General features: G+C 36.8%; 1 protein-coding gene across 26 annotated transcripts in view; it reads right to left on the reverse strand.

Annotated features, from left to right (window-relative positions):
- The window catches only part of CADPS2 (calcium dependent secretion activator 2), a 292543-nt gene that overhangs the window by 149271 nt on the left and 123498 nt on the right, over window positions 1-19774 (reverse strand). For all 26 annotated transcript variants that reach the window (XM_032105953.1, XM_032105977.1, XM_032105974.1 and 23 more), the window contains exons 6-7: window positions 17629-17750; window positions 913-1024 (exon numbers count right to left, since the gene is read on the reverse strand). In XM_032105953.1, the coding sequence (XP_031961844.1) occupies window positions 913-1024; window positions 17629-17750 (234 nt within the window). The remainder of the gene's footprint in view (window positions 1-912; window positions 1025-17628; window positions 17751-19774) is intronic.

Consider the following 19774-nt stretch of genomic DNA (forward strand, 5'->3'; position numbering starts at 1 on the left):
CACCTGTGCTCAGAGGACACAAAGCGGAGAAGAGCTCTGCTCTTTCCAACAAGTTGTGCTTGCTTGAATCAGAAACAGCCAGGACTCTGATTGTAGAACTGAGCATTAAAATGTGAGCTATTTTCCATGTGCTACATGTCAGAGGGGAAAATTTCAACAGGAGAGGAGGGGGGAGATTTGCAGACCCTCTCCACCTAATTCATCCTACCTCTTCTTTCTATAATACATTGCACTCTCTAGTTCTTGACTTTGGCCTAAGAAGGATAAATTTACAGAATTTGCAGAACAGTCTGAGTTGGAAGGGACCCAGAATGATCATTGAGTCCAGCTATTAAGTGGATGGTCCATGTGGTGATTGAACCCATGACCTTGGCATTATTAGCACCGTCCTCTCACTAACTCAGCCAGTCTCAGAGTATCCCGTCAAGAAAAACATGAAAACGGAGGAGAAGCTCATTGAGTACAAGAATAAGCTCTTATTTTACCCTGACAGATTATCTCCCTCACTCCTCTCCCATTCTGCTTCATCCTTCTACCACTTAAGTCCTTCCTTTCCTTTTTCCAATTTTTTGCTACATTTATTACATGCCAAGTCTTACCTCTCTCCCTTTCACACCTAATTTGAGTAATTAAAAGCATTGATATATCATGTAGAAATTGATGTTTTAAACAAGACAAAGAGAACCACCATGGATGCCTGATGTAAGTTTCTGAAAGGTAATTTAAGTCAACCTATCATGTTTTGAACACCAGGAAAAGTCACCCTTATATAAAAAAAGCACTGTTTGCTAGAGGCACAGCAGAGCAGGCTGGTATTGAAGGCCTTATAGCATTTTATGGTATGTTTTATCAATATTCACACTTCCACCCATCATTTCTCACATATTTCTCTTGTATACACATAATACTCACTCTTCCCAGTTCTTTATCTTCAAGTGCCAGCACCCCGGTGCTTTCTGTAAAGAGTTTTACTTTGACAACAGGCCGAGGATGAGTAGTGGTGAAATCCCCTTGGGTTCCCCATCTGCAATAAACAAAACAACAGAATTTAACTGGGGCTGAGCACAGGCCTGAGGGTGACAGGACTGTAATCTTTTCTACAGAATATTTATCAATGCACTCCTAGAACTTAATTTTAAAGCTTTTGGAGGAGGGGGAGGGGAGAGAAAATGGAGATACATTTTTGAACATCTAAGATCAAATATTGACATAGAAGAATGGCTTTTCTCTGTGATAAAACAAATCAGAGTTTTTCTGTATGACTTTTGTCATAAAACATCAATCCAAAAATTTTTAATGGCAAAACTCAAAGAACAGAAATTACATCTTCATAGAGAAAAAAGAACCAAGCAAGAAAGCAAATAGGGATCTATTTTCTATGAAACATATTCACTATCTCCTGCATACAAATCAAATTAATTTAGCAAAGAATCATGTCTCAATTCACTTCAGGCAACCACACTATGAATAAATTAAGAGACTTATGCAGAGAAAATCTTATATTTTATGAGATGTTACAACTTAATATGAGAATGTAGGAAAAATGTAAACACAAATGCAAATAATAGGAAAAAATATTATCAGAGTGACTATAGCTCTGCAAGATAATTACTGCCACAAGGCTGCATGCTTTTAGAGAACTTTAATTAGGCAGACAGACTTCTAGTTGTTAATCTATTATCTCAGTTAAGACACTTGGTTTGTGAGCCTTCCCCCCTCCTCCCTGTGTGCCAGTGGTACAAAAAACAATAGTTATACAAATTCGATTGCAACTTCCTTCAATGATCTATTCCATATTTCTGAACAACCACATGCAGGCCACTGCATAGATTAAAATGACTGTGATTATGCTACTAGACACAAACAAAATGCAAAAATTAAGCACAGCTCCAATTTCTCTTGATTTTGTCTACTGTGTGAGATACTACAAATATCAGAAACTAATAAAATAAATAAAACAAATGACCTTAAGAGTGTGCTCTATAAAAGGATGTATTACACAAGCCAAAATCTTAGGCCCTCATTTCGAAAAAGAAGTTATTTTTATTTACATTCAAGAATACACAATCTCTCCAGTATTGCAACATGAACATAGAGTAGCAATTTTCCAGCAAAGGGATTTATTAGGGAAAAAGAAAATGCTTCAACTAGCATGAGTTACAGACTTCAAGACCAAGTCTAGAAAGTAATATGCAATCAAAACCAATAAAGCTTCAAGGAAGCAGCAGTTCTGTATAAACCAGTCCTACAGGTGGCTGAGCATGCCTGACTCCGAAAGTGAAGTTCACCACAAATTAACTGAATCTTGCATTAAATTCTGTCTTCTTTGCTTCGTCTAGGTTAGATAGATGCTTATTCTGTCTGTGGTGTGCATAGCTTTAGCCTCCACAAAGTGGTAATTGAAATAGAAACTCAGACAAACTACCTTCCTGAGTGGGAGAAAACCTGTTTATGATCGAATGATAGATGCTGCAGCTGCAGGATAAGACAATGCCTAGCACTACTGCTTTTCCCAGTGGCAGTGCCAGGGGTATGTTTTGTCACAATAAAGAAATGAAATTTCCAAGGAGAAAGCACCTTTATAAAAGATGGGACAGTTTTATCTTCACTTTAGCTTCCAGATCCTGGTATTCAGGAAGAATGCTGCCTTGAATTTGGAAACACAATCTAAGCACTTTGATAGCTACACCCTCTCTCTCAGCTGTCAGGTTTGTTTGTCCCTGAGCTTCCAGAAGCATTAAACTGTGCATGCCATAATGGACAGGACCACACAAAAAACCCAAGAGAAACTCCCATTAAAATAACAAAACAAACCCAAACCCTCTTACAAAGGTCTAGTGCCAGCATCAGTTCATACAAAAGAGAAGAGAAATAAGTGGTCTCGCTGACTGAAGGGAAGAGACCCAGCCTGTTCAATGAAGTGAACATCACTTGCAGCAACTCAGCTTCTGCAAGCTGAGCAGTAGGTGTGTGCTTCAACATTTGCTGGGGTTTGAGCACCCTAGCATCAGGTTCAAAGAACTTCCTGGAATGTGGTGCAGCTTTCTTTGGAGACCCAGACTCCATCTCTGCAGGACACAGCAGGCAGGGATGGGGCACACATGAGCCTTGCCCAGGGAGCCTGAAAGAATTTGCTCCTTTTTCAATTTAGATGCACAGTGAGATACCGATGAGAATGGGAGTAACATGGGGTCATCCATCTGTTGGATCTGTTGGCACTCACGTAGTACTAGGAATCACCTTTAACATTGAATCTGATTACCAGCCTTGACTGACATCTTTCTCCCATCCCCTGTTTCATCTGCAGCAGTAAGTGAAAATCCTGGGCTGAACAAGAATGGTCTGAATCAATTCTTAAATCTTAATGTTTATGGTAGAAATATTCCATGCACTGATCTGCATGCTCCTGGATGATTAGGACTTCAGCTGACTCTCATAGCCTCTTAGGGACACGTATTTGAAAGTGACTTATCTGGAAGAGCAGATGATCACAGATTTTATGGACTTTAGGTTTTACTATCATTCCTCATGAAAGAGTTCATGAGAAATCATGTTCTGTTAGAAAAGGCAAATCCAAGATTCTATCCTTTACTATCACACTTAATTGTGGCCATCTGATGTTCCTGTCTGCCAATGTAACAGCAAAGTACACACAGCTCATCTTTTTGTTCCTTGTGTATTACTGGAACACAAGTCCTGTTTCTTTGAGGCTTTGTGTTGTTGCAGAGGTATCAATTCATACCATTTGAAACCAGCAGCCAAAATAGTGGTATCATGTTCATTTTAGTTTGCTCCTTCCAAGAAAGAACATAAGAGACCAATAATCCAGACAAATTGAGTTTATCTAGATAGATTGAGTTCATCTACATGCTGTACATTTAAAAGCACATAATGGTATCATGCATACTATTAATACATCAGGCAACAACTGAAGCAGAAGTCAGAAATGACAGCCTAATCAAAACTCCCACCTGTAGTCTAACCCATATGAATGTTCATGCTAATAACAATTTGCAATTTGAATTTTTCATTTTGTCGGTATGAAATGAGGTGTAACAATAAGAATGGCCTTTCTGGCTGTAGTTTGCACTGTCATCACCTCCTAATAAACTTCAGTTCTGTTAGAAATAAAATTCTGATCTGTAAAGGTTGTGCCATGAATGTAACAAGATACCAGGAACTCAGCATTTATTAAGGACGGCCCAAAATAAGGGATAGAACGAATAAAGCGTGCAGGTGTACACAAGCCAGCCTATTTTGAAATATTCTTTACTGTTCTGAAATTATATAGGTGCTCAAGATCTGACAGATTTCAACTTTATTTTCTCCCCTGGCTATTTCTTTTATGACACCTAGTACGACTCCAGTCAACAAATCAATGATTTGTTTATTCTTCCTGTTTATGAATAATACTTCATTTCAACCAAATTCCATTTAAATGGATATCACACTTTCAGCTTCTGTATTTGAGACGATAAAAAATGACATCAGATTTTCAGCATACAGATCAATTTAAAATTTATTACAATGTACATGCAAACAATAACTTTGAATAAGGTATTGTCCCATCATCATCTGTGACTAAGAACTGCGTAATTAAATTAGATCAATCTTACCTATAATGACAAGATTGTAAATATAGCCTTCCTATCCAATAAATAAGATTTTACTGAATCACTTCTTATTTCCACTGTAAAATTCCATCAATTTTTTCCATACTTTTGGGTATTTATTCTAGATCTATATACCTGTTCAAAGAGCTGGTGAGTTTAATGGTGGATTTTAATTACCTAGTAATTCATGGAATCAATACCGTAATTATCATGATGCGAATCTTGATCACCATTACTGCAATTTCTTTTTCAACTTATAGATTTTATATGCTAGTACAATTACATCCACTTTTTTTCTCAAAAATTTAATTATTTTTCTTCCAAAACACATTTGTAGTCTGTCAAATGCATTTTTTGACACCGATTAAAGCATTAATATTTCTGGTTCTCACATTTGCTTAATCTCTCTGGAGTGTATATTTTAGCAGAACAACTCCTTTAAATTTAGCAGCTAAGCTGCTAGGTATAGGTCAGACAAATTGATGTTTTTCTTTTAAGTTTGGAGTTGCAATCTGATATTTTTTCTACAGAAAATACAGTACTTCCCAGAAATGTTTTTGTTTCTGAACCACAGACATTGAAGTCAACCAATATACAAAAGATTGTTCACATTAGTTCGTAAGACAAAAACTTTTAAATTGTTTAATCAAACTACTTTCTGTATTAAATAGGAACCGACAATGTGGTCTCCAGAACATGAATGCCAAATAAAGAAAAGTTGCTCTTCTTTATATTTTAACTTTCAACATCAATAACTGAAATATTTTCTGCATGAAAATAAATCTTACAGCTGACTTTTACTTTTCATGCAGGTGAACCTGTAGGTCGAAACCTGGTTTTCTGTGAAAAGAGACGCAATTCCTTTGTGCCATTTTGATATTGAGTCAAAGTATATTGCAGATAATTTATTTAAAGCTTGCTTTGCTACGGAGCTCTTGAAGGAAGGATGGAAGGAAGGATGAGAAGGAAGAACATGCAAACTAATTCATCTATCTTCTGAAATTGTTATTTACAAACAGTATATTTTTAGTAAAACTTAACTACAAAGAAAAATGCAATGCTTCATATTTGTAATAGCATATGTTTTAACTATCAAACGTATGCAAGCAATGGAAACAAAAAATAAATCACCTCCACACCTTTGGAGGAGCCATTGATTTTTGAGTATTGGTCCAATGACTTTTGTTAATGTGAAAAATTTTGGTGCTGAAAGTGTCCAGACGGGAAGTGCAAAATTTTAGACAAAACAAGTATGGATCCATGCAATATTTATATTAAGCTAAATAACTACCATTATAGCATGGTTGTTTGTTTGTTTGTTTTTTTAAATCTTGCTAGAAAAAGTAACAATAACTTCAGCACTAACTGCTGCAGTGTCCTCACAGCACTGTCAACGGCAGCCCATGTAGCATAATGGACACCTCTAAAGCTACCAAATTTAAGTCTGAAAAAAACCCCTAATTTTGCCTCTTCAGGCTCTCATTTTGCCATATAATTTTCCTTTGTTTACATAATTTTTCTGCTTTTACCTACTCATTCTCTTTACTATAGAAACTGCAGTGATTTGATGTTTGTTCATCTTTAACCACAAGCCACAGTCTTTTCACCATATTTCTCTGCTGCTGTCAGAGGTATGTGGGCTGATACAGTAATTAGTAATAAAATCAATTGCCAAAGTTTATTTCCCTTCACTGCAAAAGTACCTACTTCCAGGAAGAAGGTGAATGTTTATTTCAGCTAAAGATTTATCATTGTGTCACAGAAACCCCTCTAAGTGAATTTATTTTTCTACTTCAGTTTGGAACACATTTCATACACTGGAAACAGCAGCAAATTTCTCTCGGGTTTCATTCAACTTATGGTATCTGTTAGTCAAAACTTTTTTAATGAGATCATGGGAGCGAATGTAATAAAATTTATTATTCTAAGCGAAGATCCAGACTTTTATTTTAGCCCTTATTATTGGAATACTTTATTTCTGATAAAATATTAACTCTACAGAATTTTTACACCATTTTTTGTCCTCAGCAATAAGGAAACCTCATTTTTGAAACCACTACCAGAGTGTATTGGTTTCCTTGGTGCCATCTTTCTGGGTTTGATTCTTAAGTCTTCTTCATAACTGCAACGTGTTTCTTAACTATTAATTAAACTATCTTAAGAGGCCTTCTGGAAGAGTTTTCTTATTTGCTATCCAAACAGGGATGTGGACATGAGCTGGAATGAGCAGGAAGACTCACCCAAGCCAGTTTGTTAGGCATCTTACTGCTCCACAGGAGTAAGAGATTTACCAGCACTTCATCTTTGCACATCTTGGAGATGGACTGGAAATACAATGTTGAGGTCTCTGCAATATCTTTGTGTTTCAACTATTTCAAGATACCAACTCTGCTGTTTCTACTTTGTTTAGAAACAAACTTTTAACTGTACAAAACCAGGTATTTATAACCCTCAGAGTAGAAACCATACTCACAATGCAAGTTGTGAGATGAAAGGCCAGGAAACTAAAGGACAGAGGAGGTTCAGCACCTCCTGACACATCCAACTACACTGATGCATTAAAATACTTCAAACCCATGTCTGACAAACCTTCTGTTATTAGTGAAGGATTGTGTGAATGTGGAATTCATGAAGTGTTGCATATCACTACATCCAACTGCACGGATACAGAGAGAGAGAAAATGTGAGACCACGAGCCAGGTGCTGTACCAGCAGTGCAAGTCACCCCACACCAATCTGACAATAAATCTATAATTTGACGAGGAGGCTCCACTCAGCCAAACAAAAGTAGAGTTAAATCCATACTTATTTGATTATGGTGGTTTTACTGAGACTCCTGAAGAGAGTATTAGTTGGTGCTAATTGCTACTAGTTCTTCCCCACTGATACTTGGAAAAATATCATAAACATTTCATTTTCTCTTAGGAGCACAAAAATACCCAGCCATTTGTTAATGATTGACACCAGGATGCTACACTAGAAAACATAGATTTAACTCTAACAGACATCTCATACAACCCAAAAGCATGTTTATTTTTTCTTTTGACCACTGTACCAAATAATATGAACATTGCAGCTTCTTCCTTTGAAAAGGGATGTTGCAAGTTACTGCACATGCAACAGAAGTTTATTATGCAACACTAAGGATTTGATAGGGTAGAGATTACTCCTTATATGCAACATTACAACCACTATTTATACATATATATATATATTAATTTATTTATGTGTGCATTCTCCAGTACATCAGTGAGATCTGGAATTAAAGTTTAGAATCACAAGGGAAAGAGCTTGTATGCTTGTACCTTTCTATAATGCTTATAATGCATTTGCATTGTAAATGTTTTCCTTGGGAAATATTTTTTTATTTCTCTATTTTAGAATTACTCATTTATTTTAATGGAAGAACGAAGAGCATAATTTCCTCGCTCAGAGCAAGCACATTAAACTGCAACTGAAAAGCAAAGCATAAAGGAAGTTCTAAACAAATCATAACATCCTTTCACAGTAGAAGCACAGACAAATCCCATGCTCAGGCAAACTGAACCATGAGGTTGGTTTTGTGTCTTGGTCTTTCATCACTGATCTCAGCTAATCTTTCTTGACTCTCTTCTTCCCTGTGTTACTGTGATTCCACCATTTTATGTGCAAATCTTGAGAATTACAAATGCATTGTTTCACAATCCCTATCAAAGAAACACTGATATAATGGGCTGTCAGCTATTGAAAGAGCATGACAATGGTCCCTGAGATTCCCATCAAAACATTCCTAAAGCTACAAAATATAGAAAGGGAAAAATAATTTGTTCTACAGAGATGAGTGACAGGAGGAAGGGAAAGTACAGAAAAAAGGTAAGTCTTGGTATATGCATGGAAAAGTCATGCAATGACCTTTAAAGGTCACCTTTGAGTCCACCTAAGCCAAGTCTACACTATTGTGTTTTACCATTTATCATTTATTTCTGTCTATATGGGAACTTTAGAGCCGACACACTAATGGTTTGAAATGCAGACTAACAAACCATCTCTTCAGCACTTCCCTTACAGGAAATTTGTGTTCAGCACCTGTAGCTGCACACACTAAGCAGACCACCATGTAATTTCTGAACTCATTGTTGAGTCACTATCTAGCATAGTCACTCAAAAAAAAAAAAAAGGTTTGGGTAATTTTTTCTTTTTCTGTGGATTCAGCAGCAAAATTAAGGGGTTTTAGGGTGACTGTTACAGAACAACAGGAATCCCTTCTTGGAACTTTTTTCTCAAGGAACAGAAAGCTCCAAATTGTATCCTTACTTCGGCAACAGCAAGGATACAGTGTTTTGATCGATATGCTATATTGTAAAGCTCCTTTATACAACTAGACTAATATGACAGGAAAAAAAGAATAATCTGATAATATGCACATTTTTTCAGGATTTGCTTTTGGTAAAATAACAACTGTTTTAAATAAAGGAATTAACAGAGCTCAAAATTACTATTTATCTCAGAGGTAACAATGATCTACAGACAACCATGTATTTATTTTTAAGCATAAAAAACTATTAATACATGAAAAAAATTACTTGTAAAAAAACCACTACAAAACTCTGAGCAGTTTTCCTTTAAAACAAAAAGGTATCTCATAGAAACCAGAAAGGCAAACCAGAAGAGGGGTTCAGTGCGTAATAAGCAACTAAGTAAAAACACTCATTTAGGCTTCCTACACTGAAAAGGAGAAAAGTGCACTCTAACAGTACAGAATGCTATTATGACAAGTAATGTCATTACAAACATAAAACAGTATGAATAAATTATTAGTCTTGCTTTCACATCTCACTTTCAATACAGGCAACCAAGACAAGCCAGGGTGAAAATTTTCATGGGTATGTATCTAGACTGACACACTACCAGGTGATGGCAACCACTGATACATATTAAGTGAACAATTCATGAGAGGCATTACCTCCAAGGTTCAAACCCACCTAGAGACTGGTGATGGACACAAAGGCAAGACATGGTCATTTATGCTCTCGAAATTTCTATATGCATATTTATTTCACTTTTTCCTTGAAAAAGATAATTATGAATCCATCACAACACTGTTAAAAGTTGTAACCCCTATTTCTTCATGTTACTTTGTATTTCTGTGGCACTTTAAACCTTCAAAAACCTTGTACAAACATTGATAAACTCATTGTACTTTGAATAAGCAGGTATATGCTGTCATGTCAGTCTAAAGATGGGGGAAAATTAATCACAAACCACTGACCTATCTGAGCCCGCAGGGTCTATCAGGGAAGAGCCAGGAATCAAATCAGAAAACATCAGTATTATAGCCGGCATACGACCAGTAGGTGTGTTTTATTCTGAAACTCCTTTTACTGCTCTGAGTCCTACTGCTCTTATCAGCTTTCCACACTACCCCGCCTTTGTTTTTGCTGTCCTCCTACTCTCAACTTGCTGGTATTGCTTTCAAAGAGGCACACTAACCTGCAGACTCACACCTTAAATGATGTGTAGTTATTAAGAAATTTCAGGATCTCTAAATATATTTTCTTCATCTGTTCAGTGGACTATTCTGTATTCTGAAAGTACTGGACCTCTTGACACTTCTGAGAATCAATGAACATGCTAACAAAGTGACAGCAAAGAAGAGTGCCCATAGTGGGGTGAAAAACAGCTTTCTGAATGTCATGAGCACTTGGGATGTATAAAGTATCCTTAGCCTGAACAGGACTCAAAAGCAGAAACTTCTTTCTTTCAAATCCTTTTTTTCAAGATTTATCTTTACCCAAAAAACAAACCTAAATTAAATTAGGCTGTAAAATTTGTTCCAATTCAAACACTATATCTAGCAAAATTTTTAGCAATTACTTTGAATGTACCTGTGTCATATTGCTTACAAGACATATAATAAGCAAATCTTTGAAAGGTCTCTTCAAACCAAGATAAAAGAATAGGGTACTTTTAAAATGCAAAATAGGGCGTTTAGGTCATATCAAAATTTAAGAAGAATCCAAAGGAATTTTCTCATGCCAACTATTGCCCACAAACAGTAATTAAGCCTCTCAAAGATAAGACAGGTGCAAACCACTCTGAAACACAAATTTCAAATTCACTCTACCAAAATATTCCAGGAGGAGATTGGAGGTAAAATTTGAGGTAATGCTTCTCAACCCCACCTTTTATTTGACAGACAGACCACATCCCTCTAGAAGATACTTTACAGGCTGCCTTTGCCTTCAGCTTGACCCAGCCAGAGGCCAGGTAGCTATATTAGAATAAGGCTTAGCCTGATCAAAACTGTTTTGCTTATAAGCAAGATTTAATTAGCTTTGGCTCCACCATGTTATTCATAGCCAAATGGCTTCCAGTTTTAAGCTGGATCACACATCTGTATATGCTTTAGCACAGTGTTGTATCTGTCTGCAAGATATTGCATTTGTTGTGGATCAGGTGGGAATGAGCATGGAAACAGATACAACTTGTGCATTAAGCAGTGTGTAACCAGTCTTCCTCCAAGCTCTGATTGTTATAGTGAAAGGCATGGGTGGGACACGCATCTTCAAACCCAAAGACTTCCAAAATGCACTGTGAAATAAAACTGGTTTCAGTCTTGCAGGAGACATGTAATGTAATACTACATTTTAAAAGAAGACAGATATGCAGCTATTCTTTACAGTGGTGCCACTAGATGAGGAGGGTTAATACTCTCTATATATGTATTATATAGGGTATATATATATTTTATACCTTAACATATGCCTTGGTGACATAAGGATTATGTTCATTGTTAACTATCCAAATAGAGCAGGGAATACAACCAGCCTTAATTATCTCCTTTCATCCCAATTTCTTCCATGCTACGCTTCTTTATCTGAAAACTGAATATTCCCTTCTAACAGTAGTGGCTTTCACAAGTCCCTTAGACTTAGAATATTTTGGGAGCTAATCATAGAATCACCATAAAATTTAGGCTGAAAGGAACCTCTGGAGGTCATCTAGTTCAAACCCTGTGCAGAGCAAGAACAGTTAAAGTTAGGTTGCTCAGGTTATTATCCAGTGGAGTTTCAAATGTCTTTTAATATTAAGACTCGGTATGAAATTCGTATTTCTCTGCAATAAGAGATGAAAAATTTCTTAGACAATATAAAATAGTAATCAATGACAGAACATAGCACCAAGGCACCAAGTGAATAAAACTATCAAGTGTATTTTCAGCTGAATTCGTATTTCTTCTGTGAAACTCTTCCATCATTAATCCAGAACATAGGCTGGGATAAATGCATATTCTTTTTCTTCTCCATCATTTTCTTTGCAGAACCAAGGAAACATCAGATCATTTCCTACTGTTAATTTCTTTTTTTGCCTCTTAACAGCTGGATAATCAACATATATGGTATTTAATCACAGCACCCAATTTTTTGAAAGATAGTTTCTTCCACCCTATTTTGTGAATTGCTCCAAAAAGAAACACATACTGACATATGACGAGATGAACACCATGATGGAATTTATCCTTTAGAGAAATAAAGATGAATCTCAGAGAAAATGATAACACAACTCAGTCAAGCCTTGTTCATGAAAGCAGACACACTTAGTTTCCTGTCATGATACCCAGTTGTCGCCCTAAAATTACAAAATACTATTAAAGGATCATGCTCATCTTGACCAAGTTTTCAGCATTGTGTACATCAACATAATTATGTCTCTCAAGCTTTAGCCTGTGAAATGATCCTCATAAAAATACACAGAGGATCTCTAACATATAACCTTGTTTTTGTACATGTTGTCTAAAATGTATTTATGTCTTAAAGAAAATAACTCTGTATGCCAAAAGTAGGAAGAACTACTTTGTTATCCTCTGTGAGATCAACACCAGATTTTGCTACACCTAGCTTCAAGCAAAAATCTTTCAAAGGTAACAGTTAAAAGAACAGGTGAAAGTAAAAGACCCTGATCAAGAAGCTAAATCCTAAAGAGAATTTATCCTCAGAAGATACAATAAGAAGCATATGAACAGCAAGCTCAGCACAGTTAAATCAGGCACCATGAAAATACAGTCTCATTATCCCCATATAAAAATTCCCATGTGTAAATATATTCATTTCAATAAAAAAGGCACCCAGACAAAGAACAGAAAAAAACCCCAAAATGTAAGGAGAGTTAGTCAGCTTGCCAGAAACAGATGAGCTTGATTATTGCCTCTCTGATCAGCCAAAACTTGTGTTTCTGTCCCTCCTTTCTTCCTGTGTGTATATTCTCTCATTTTCTATTTAAGAATCAAAGCAATATGAGGCAGGTACAACTTTTTCATTCTACCTTTTCCCTTGTGCAAAAGCAAGAACATGAATTCCTACACAGGAAAGCAATATGAGGAATGACTTCAGAAAACCAGCAGTATATTTAAAGCATTACTGAATGAAACAAACTTCATTTATGCAGATCTATCGGACAGAGAGCAGCAGCACATGGGAAAAGAAGATTAGGTGTGCTTTCCTTACACACTGTACATCTGTGTTGTCAACCACAAGTTAGGTGACAGCTTTAAGTGTTACTATCCCCTTGTTTCCCTTAATCAAAAATAAAAGATTAGACAGTTGCAGGAACTATGATGAAGATGAAGAAAGAAAACTTTCTGATGTTTGGAACGTGACTGTCATATTATAAATGTTATCATACTTTCTCCCTTCAGAAATGCTGTCTTAGACCACATCCTTAAAACATCCTATTAAAAAACTACTATTTTTTTCATGGGCGAACATGTCATTTATGAAAGTTTTAAATTGTAGAAATTAGGCCCTTTTTTTCCTTTTTTTAAAAACTGCTCTATGGAAGTTTTGCTATGCAAGCCTCACTTAATGTATCTACAAGTTCTCATACTTCAAATACTTTATGGAATTAATGATGGTAGAATATGGCATAAAAATAATGTGAGCAGCATTTACTCCATTTGTGCAGCACTGACCCAGGTTCCCTGCCTCCTCTAGTCACATTTAATCATACATTCTTCACATACTTCTAACATATAATAACCCTTTTAACAGGATTCTGCAACCACTGGCAGTAAAATATGATCATCTTATTTGTTTTGTTCACATGAAGAATATCCTGTCTCTATTAAAAGTTTTCTCAGCATCAAGATATGATCTTTTCCTATTGTATGTCACAAGAGAATGTCATGTGTAGTACTAAATGACAGCATGTTCCCATTTTTTATTTTTAGGCATGATTATTCATGCCTAAAACATGACACTTTCAAGAAATCACATTATTTAATATTCAGAATGAATAAAAATCAGTAAGAAAAAATTGTGGATGCTAGGCTTCACAAGACTAAAAACAAGGCTACTTCAGTAACGTTTGAAAAATGAAATTAGCACTGGATTTTTGCAGATGGCCCCCTGTGGCATCACGGCAACAAAGTTATGAAAAGCTTCACACAACTAAAAGGGCCCTCTGAGGGCTCTGCTTACTGATCTCTGGTAGAAAAGGTCACAGGCTATGTTGGAGGGATTGTCAGCATGGCTAAAAGGCAGGAAACAGTTGGAAGGAATGGAGAAATACTTCAGGCAGTTATAAAAATTTTATAGGGTTTGCGTGTGAAGCTGTGTAACTCATCTGTTTGTAAAACTGTCCAAGACATAAGCTCAGTAAAACTGCATTATTCTATAGCATTTGCATTTTAGAATGATCATTAGTTACTCAGTAAGATACATATAAGCAGTACTTCATTTAGCTTGCTAAAGAAGAGAATGAAGCACTTAAACATAAACTCACAAAGTTATTATTCAACAAGAGAGAAAGCAGGGGTTAAATGCATTAACAAACCAGAAAATATTTATTACTGATCAAAACTGTGCTCTCCTTCCAGGGACTTGAATCAGGCATCTTCCCTTTAAGAAAGAATATTGCTTCTAATTTTCTTATTACTCTTATGGTGGCACTCAGGGATTTAGAGGAATACTTCCATACATTTATAAAAATAACTGAGAAAATATTCAGCATTTTGGAATAGTGGTTAAATTGTGAATTAAGTATTCACTTGGCTCATGTTTCCATTAATCTCTCCTCTAAGATCGCACTGGCTTGCAGTGGCATTTTGAAACATTCATCTGAGTATCTCATTTTCTCCTTTCCCCTGTCAAAGCTTTTGAATTTTCTGAGTACTAGCATTGCACTGCATACACTGATGTTTCACAGATGAAAAAAATAGGCATAAATAATTCTTTATACTGCTTTTTTTCACAAATGTAGCTACCAGTTCAAAATGATAAACTGACTACAGAAAAATGTGTGTGACAAGCACATGATTTGGAGCTCCTGACAGCAGTCTCCCACAGCAGGCTGGTGGTAATCATTCACTTTTCATCACTGTCTCATTCTATGCTTAGTATGTGAGCTTTGGTACCCTTTTCTAGCTGCACATCCTACATAAAATCTGAAGTTATGATCTCCTCCAGCCTCACTGATACTTTTCCTTCGTATCAGAAAGAGAGCACTAAAAATTATACAAGTAAGAAGACAGCTCCAGCAGCAGGCAAAGCAGGCAGGCAGTAGCCCCGGGCATCTGACAGCTGTTTTTTCTGTATCAGAAAAGAGATGGTCTGGCTGTGCTTGCCCACCAGCGCTCTTCCACCAGCTTAATTTCTGATTAAACTCTGCTAAGCCCACTTAGTTGCCTCTGCCACCAATCAATAAAAGCAATATCGCTACTGCCAAGAAAACCTGGTTTGCCTCTAACAGAAAAACTAAACTATGGAAGAAAGCATGTCCCATTCCATAGGCAGCTTTCTCCATCTTCTTACTGTTTGCTCATAATTTGCTAATTTCATGCTTGTCTAATTTAATATCCTCCCCATTGCCTCAAACGATATCTCTATCTGTGCTCAAGAGCTGTGTCTCTAAATGCTCATAATCATACTGCATGCCAATGTCTCATAATCACTCTTGCCAGAAATGGAAAACAGCACAACTCAGAGGAGCACAAGAACTAGATACTTTTCAGAGCACTAAAATCCTTGCCCCTTTAAGTTACACTGTTTTACAGGACAGCAGGTCAACAGCACCAGTAACTCCCATTCCTGCGCCTCCAGAGTACAGTTCAGGGCACCTCTCAAAAATCCACCTTCTAAAGATGCATAATTTTTTCCAAACAAATCCATATAAGTTTGTACAACATCACTTAGATGGAATATCCCATAATCTGTCTTTCATATTCAATCAACTCATACCTTTTGAGCCTGAAGTTCATGAACTCAGTTTACAAGCTTGGAGCAGGTCCCAACATTACACCTTTTCCTACAAACATTTCAGTTGTTCTTGTATTGACTCCATCTTTCCTGGAACTTCCCTTTCCCAAAGCTTCTACTTTTACAAGTAGGAAAATCAGTTAATCTGTAACTTTTACTTGATGCATCTATACACTTCTGATTGATTCTACAGCCTTTACCTTAACCTGCAGTATGAAGTAAGTAAGCAAGCCATGAACTGATCGTGAACCATCCCTCTCATGTTTTGTTCAACATATCTGGAAATAGCTAGGGAAAACAAAACCCTTAACATCCACAGACTGTTCTCTGAAAGGAAGATAAACATGCCCAAAATTCAAAAACTTGTGCATTCTAGGTAATTTAAATACTCATACCAGTGATATCAGAGGTTAACCAAGTGTTTAAAACAGACCCTAACAAGTTCAAGGGTGAGGAAAAAGAGCAATACACCATCAGAAGAAACAAAAACCTTGGCTGTGTCAGCCGGCAAAGGCTGTAGGCACATGTTGCAGGGAACAATATGAGAGCAACTCCGGGTTTGAAGACAAAAGACAGTTTGGAGATGTGCCCTCCATGAATAAGCCTTGTGGGTCTCAGGGGACCCTGAGCCACCAGAAAACATCCCACAAGGTCAAGAAACAAGCAGATGATGTTGAATACCCATTTACGACCTTGCTTCAATGTGTAAATCTGGGTGTCTTTTGCATTGTCGTTCCTTTTAGAAGGCCCTCACGTAGTACATGGAAATGGGAATAAGCATTCCCATACCCTGGAGAAGGAACACAGCCAGGGACCATGACAAATGAATTTCACATCTTGTCCCACATACTTAAGTGTTCCGCAAAGCTGTTGGAATATGCTCCTGGCTTACTTGCCAAGGAAATTTGCTGCAGCTAGAAGGAAGTCCACCAAATTATATCTCCTTCTACTCCCAACCATAGAAGAGACAGATAAAATTGTGCTTCTAATTTTGCCTAAAAAAATTCAGTCTTTGTGGTCCAAATGGAAGAGAAACTACCATACCAATTCCATAGAAGATATTTTATGACATATTGTAACAACAGTAACTTTCAAATTGTCTTTCACAAGGCACACTGTGGTGCCAGTAAAACCCCAACATTCTGTCTGGAAAGTTATCTACAAAAGATTCCAAATGACATTTTAACAGAGTGAAAAGTGTCTGAAGACAGCGTGTAGGTCAAACAAATCAACCAATTTAATTTCTTACTCTCGGCTACACTAACTGGTTCAACTACAGACGGCATGATGTTATCCCCCTCCAAGTCAGTTTGCTAACCGCCCCATCAAAAATTAATTGAAAGAAGTGGATCCTATAATTTAAAATGAAATAGGCTCAGCAGGTGATCAAGCTTTGTCAAGACTGATTACTGAGTATTGATTTCCCTCAGGTTGTACAAGTTGCACTCCACAAGGCCACCTGCACATTAACCTAGAATACATAAAATCACCTCAGGCTAACATCTATCAAGAGGTTTGTATTTTTGGAGAATGCAGTCTCTAGTTCTTTTCCTCACCCATACATTCAATGGCTTTCATTTGGACAGCATCCACACTTTGTACTTACTTTACCCTAAATAACTATTATTTGTATTTTAACTGTTCAGAGAGAATTCAAGATAACTACTTAGGAAAAAATTCACACAACCTAGCACTAAGCTAATTGTAAAAATTGTAAGGAAAATCAGACAAGTTCTCCCATGACAGAAAAGAGATACTGATGCAGCAAGAGCAGAGTGGCTTACTGTGGCCTGGAAGCTTCTGCTTGGTCCGTCTGAAGCTTCTCGCCCCCTTCCACTTCCATGGTGCAGTAGACAATCCGATTGGGAGCGACTGATTTTAAACCTTGTACCTCCATTATAACAATCTGAGGAAAAGAAGCAAATAGTTTATCCTTCAGAAAAAATCACACAGCACAGTTACTGTAGTACTAAGTTCCATGAAGGTAAAAAAATAGAAAAGGAAAAATCCCCAAAGTCCCAAAGTGCACTCACTCAAATCTTAACAGACAGAGGGTAGTTTTGAATTTATCTTCTTTTTCCACTTTCAACAACATCTGGAAGGAATTGAAATTTTTGCTTTGTTTTCACTTGGACAGTGACCAAAAACTCACTCCAATCATAATTTAAATGCCAATAGTAGAATTTGAGGCTAATGTCTGAATATAATTCTAAATCTTTATACATGAGAAAACGTATATTTTAATCAGTTATCTAAGTGAATATTTATAGAAGAAATAGGTTACTAAGTCTGAATGTAAACAAGTAAGTACACTGACCATATCTAGAAAGGCAAATTATGGTGCTGTGTCCCTGGAGGTTGCAACCCTTGAACCTCAGAAGGGATTTTTTGTTGTGCTGAGCAAGAGGCAGGTCAGAGCACTGGTATCAGCTCCTGTAATTTTCTGACCTCACTATGCACATCTTTTCCTTCTCCCAGTGCAGTACTTGCAGTCAGGTTCAGTATGCATATGGGGAAGGGGGAGAAGAGAAAAAGAAAAAGTCACCGCTACCAGCTGTGCCCTGAAAGTTTTCCTCACCGGGGAAATTACGAGCTTGGCAGATCCAATAGATTTTCACCTCCTCTAGACTACTCTGCATTAGCTCAGAAAAGCCAAATGCAGCTCTACTTTAAATGCTCTCTGCCTTTTATAAATCTTGTCACAGTGTGAACTTACTGGAATTTTTGCATTTCAGATGTTTCTAATTTAGAAGACTTGAGAAGACAGTCAGGTTCCCCTGCTTTCTTTGGAAAAGCTGCTTTTCTTGCCAGGTCCATTTGGGCCCATGCAAAGAAACTGGGAAAAATGTACTCCATCAGAAAGAGATGCTGTCCTCAACTGAACCTTACATGTAAACCGATATTTGTTTAATTTGTTTAAAAGTGCCAGAAGTAATGACTACTTTTGGTCTCATTAGAGGCTATTGGTTTCTTAGGTCAGCAAGCAACTACTAAAATATGTTGCTATTAAACTTCTTTGCACATGTGCCACTTTGCTCCAATTCAAGTAAATTTAACCAGACTTCACCCCCAGCTGTAAAATCCTTTGTACTTTAAAACTTCTAGAACCTCAGTAATAGTTGTATGTTTTGCAAAATTGCTGGTTTGTAAATATTACAGTGAGATGACAGCCACTGATCATTTATACCATTTTTATATTACCCATAAATTATCAACACCGCCTATTATGCTTTATAAATAATAACAGCATTTCAGGGAGAATGATCAAGTTATCCCTCTTTTCCATCTATTGTTGTCCAGGAATTCAAGTAGTTAGATCGCTGAGAGACAACACTAAAGATCCTTCTAGGTAATACCACCTACATGGTCTTTCCACATACAAAATGTATGACCTTGCCGAATACTGACTTATTGTTTATTCATTTTTATGTTGATACCGCTTTTCCTGAGTTTCTAACTTAATTGCACAGTACATTTTTCTTTGGTAGCAATTCTGGATTCCAGCAATGGAAAAAAGTTGCATTTCATTCTTTCCAAAGAAACTGTCACTACTGGAAGTACTAGCTCATTAGCTGATAAACAGCTTCTTAAATGCTTGTCTATTTTTGAAACTGTCTAACAGCTGAAGAGTATGAATAAGTCTTCTCCTACTACTATGGTTTTGATTTTTTTCTAGATTGCTACAAACAGGATATTTAAGGAAACATCTAACTTATAAAAACAGTGGCTGCTGCTTGCAGTGATGCTCAGGGATGTCTCTGACCTTAGTCAGCAAGGTTCACTCCCACTAGAACACTTAATATTACTAGCAAGTTTCACTGTTTATAATAATAACGTGCAGTGACAGCAAGAACTCTGGCCACTTTACCTCCATCTAGAAATTTTGGGGTTCTTCCACTCTGTCCTACATGATGTAGATTTCCTATTCAT

Source organism: Corvus moneduloides, chromosome 4 (genome assembly GCF_009650955.1).
Source record: "Corvus moneduloides isolate bCorMon1 chromosome 4, bCorMon1.pri, whole genome shotgun sequence".
Lineage (NCBI taxonomy): Eukaryota > Metazoa > Chordata > Aves > Passeriformes > Corvidae > Corvus > Corvus moneduloides.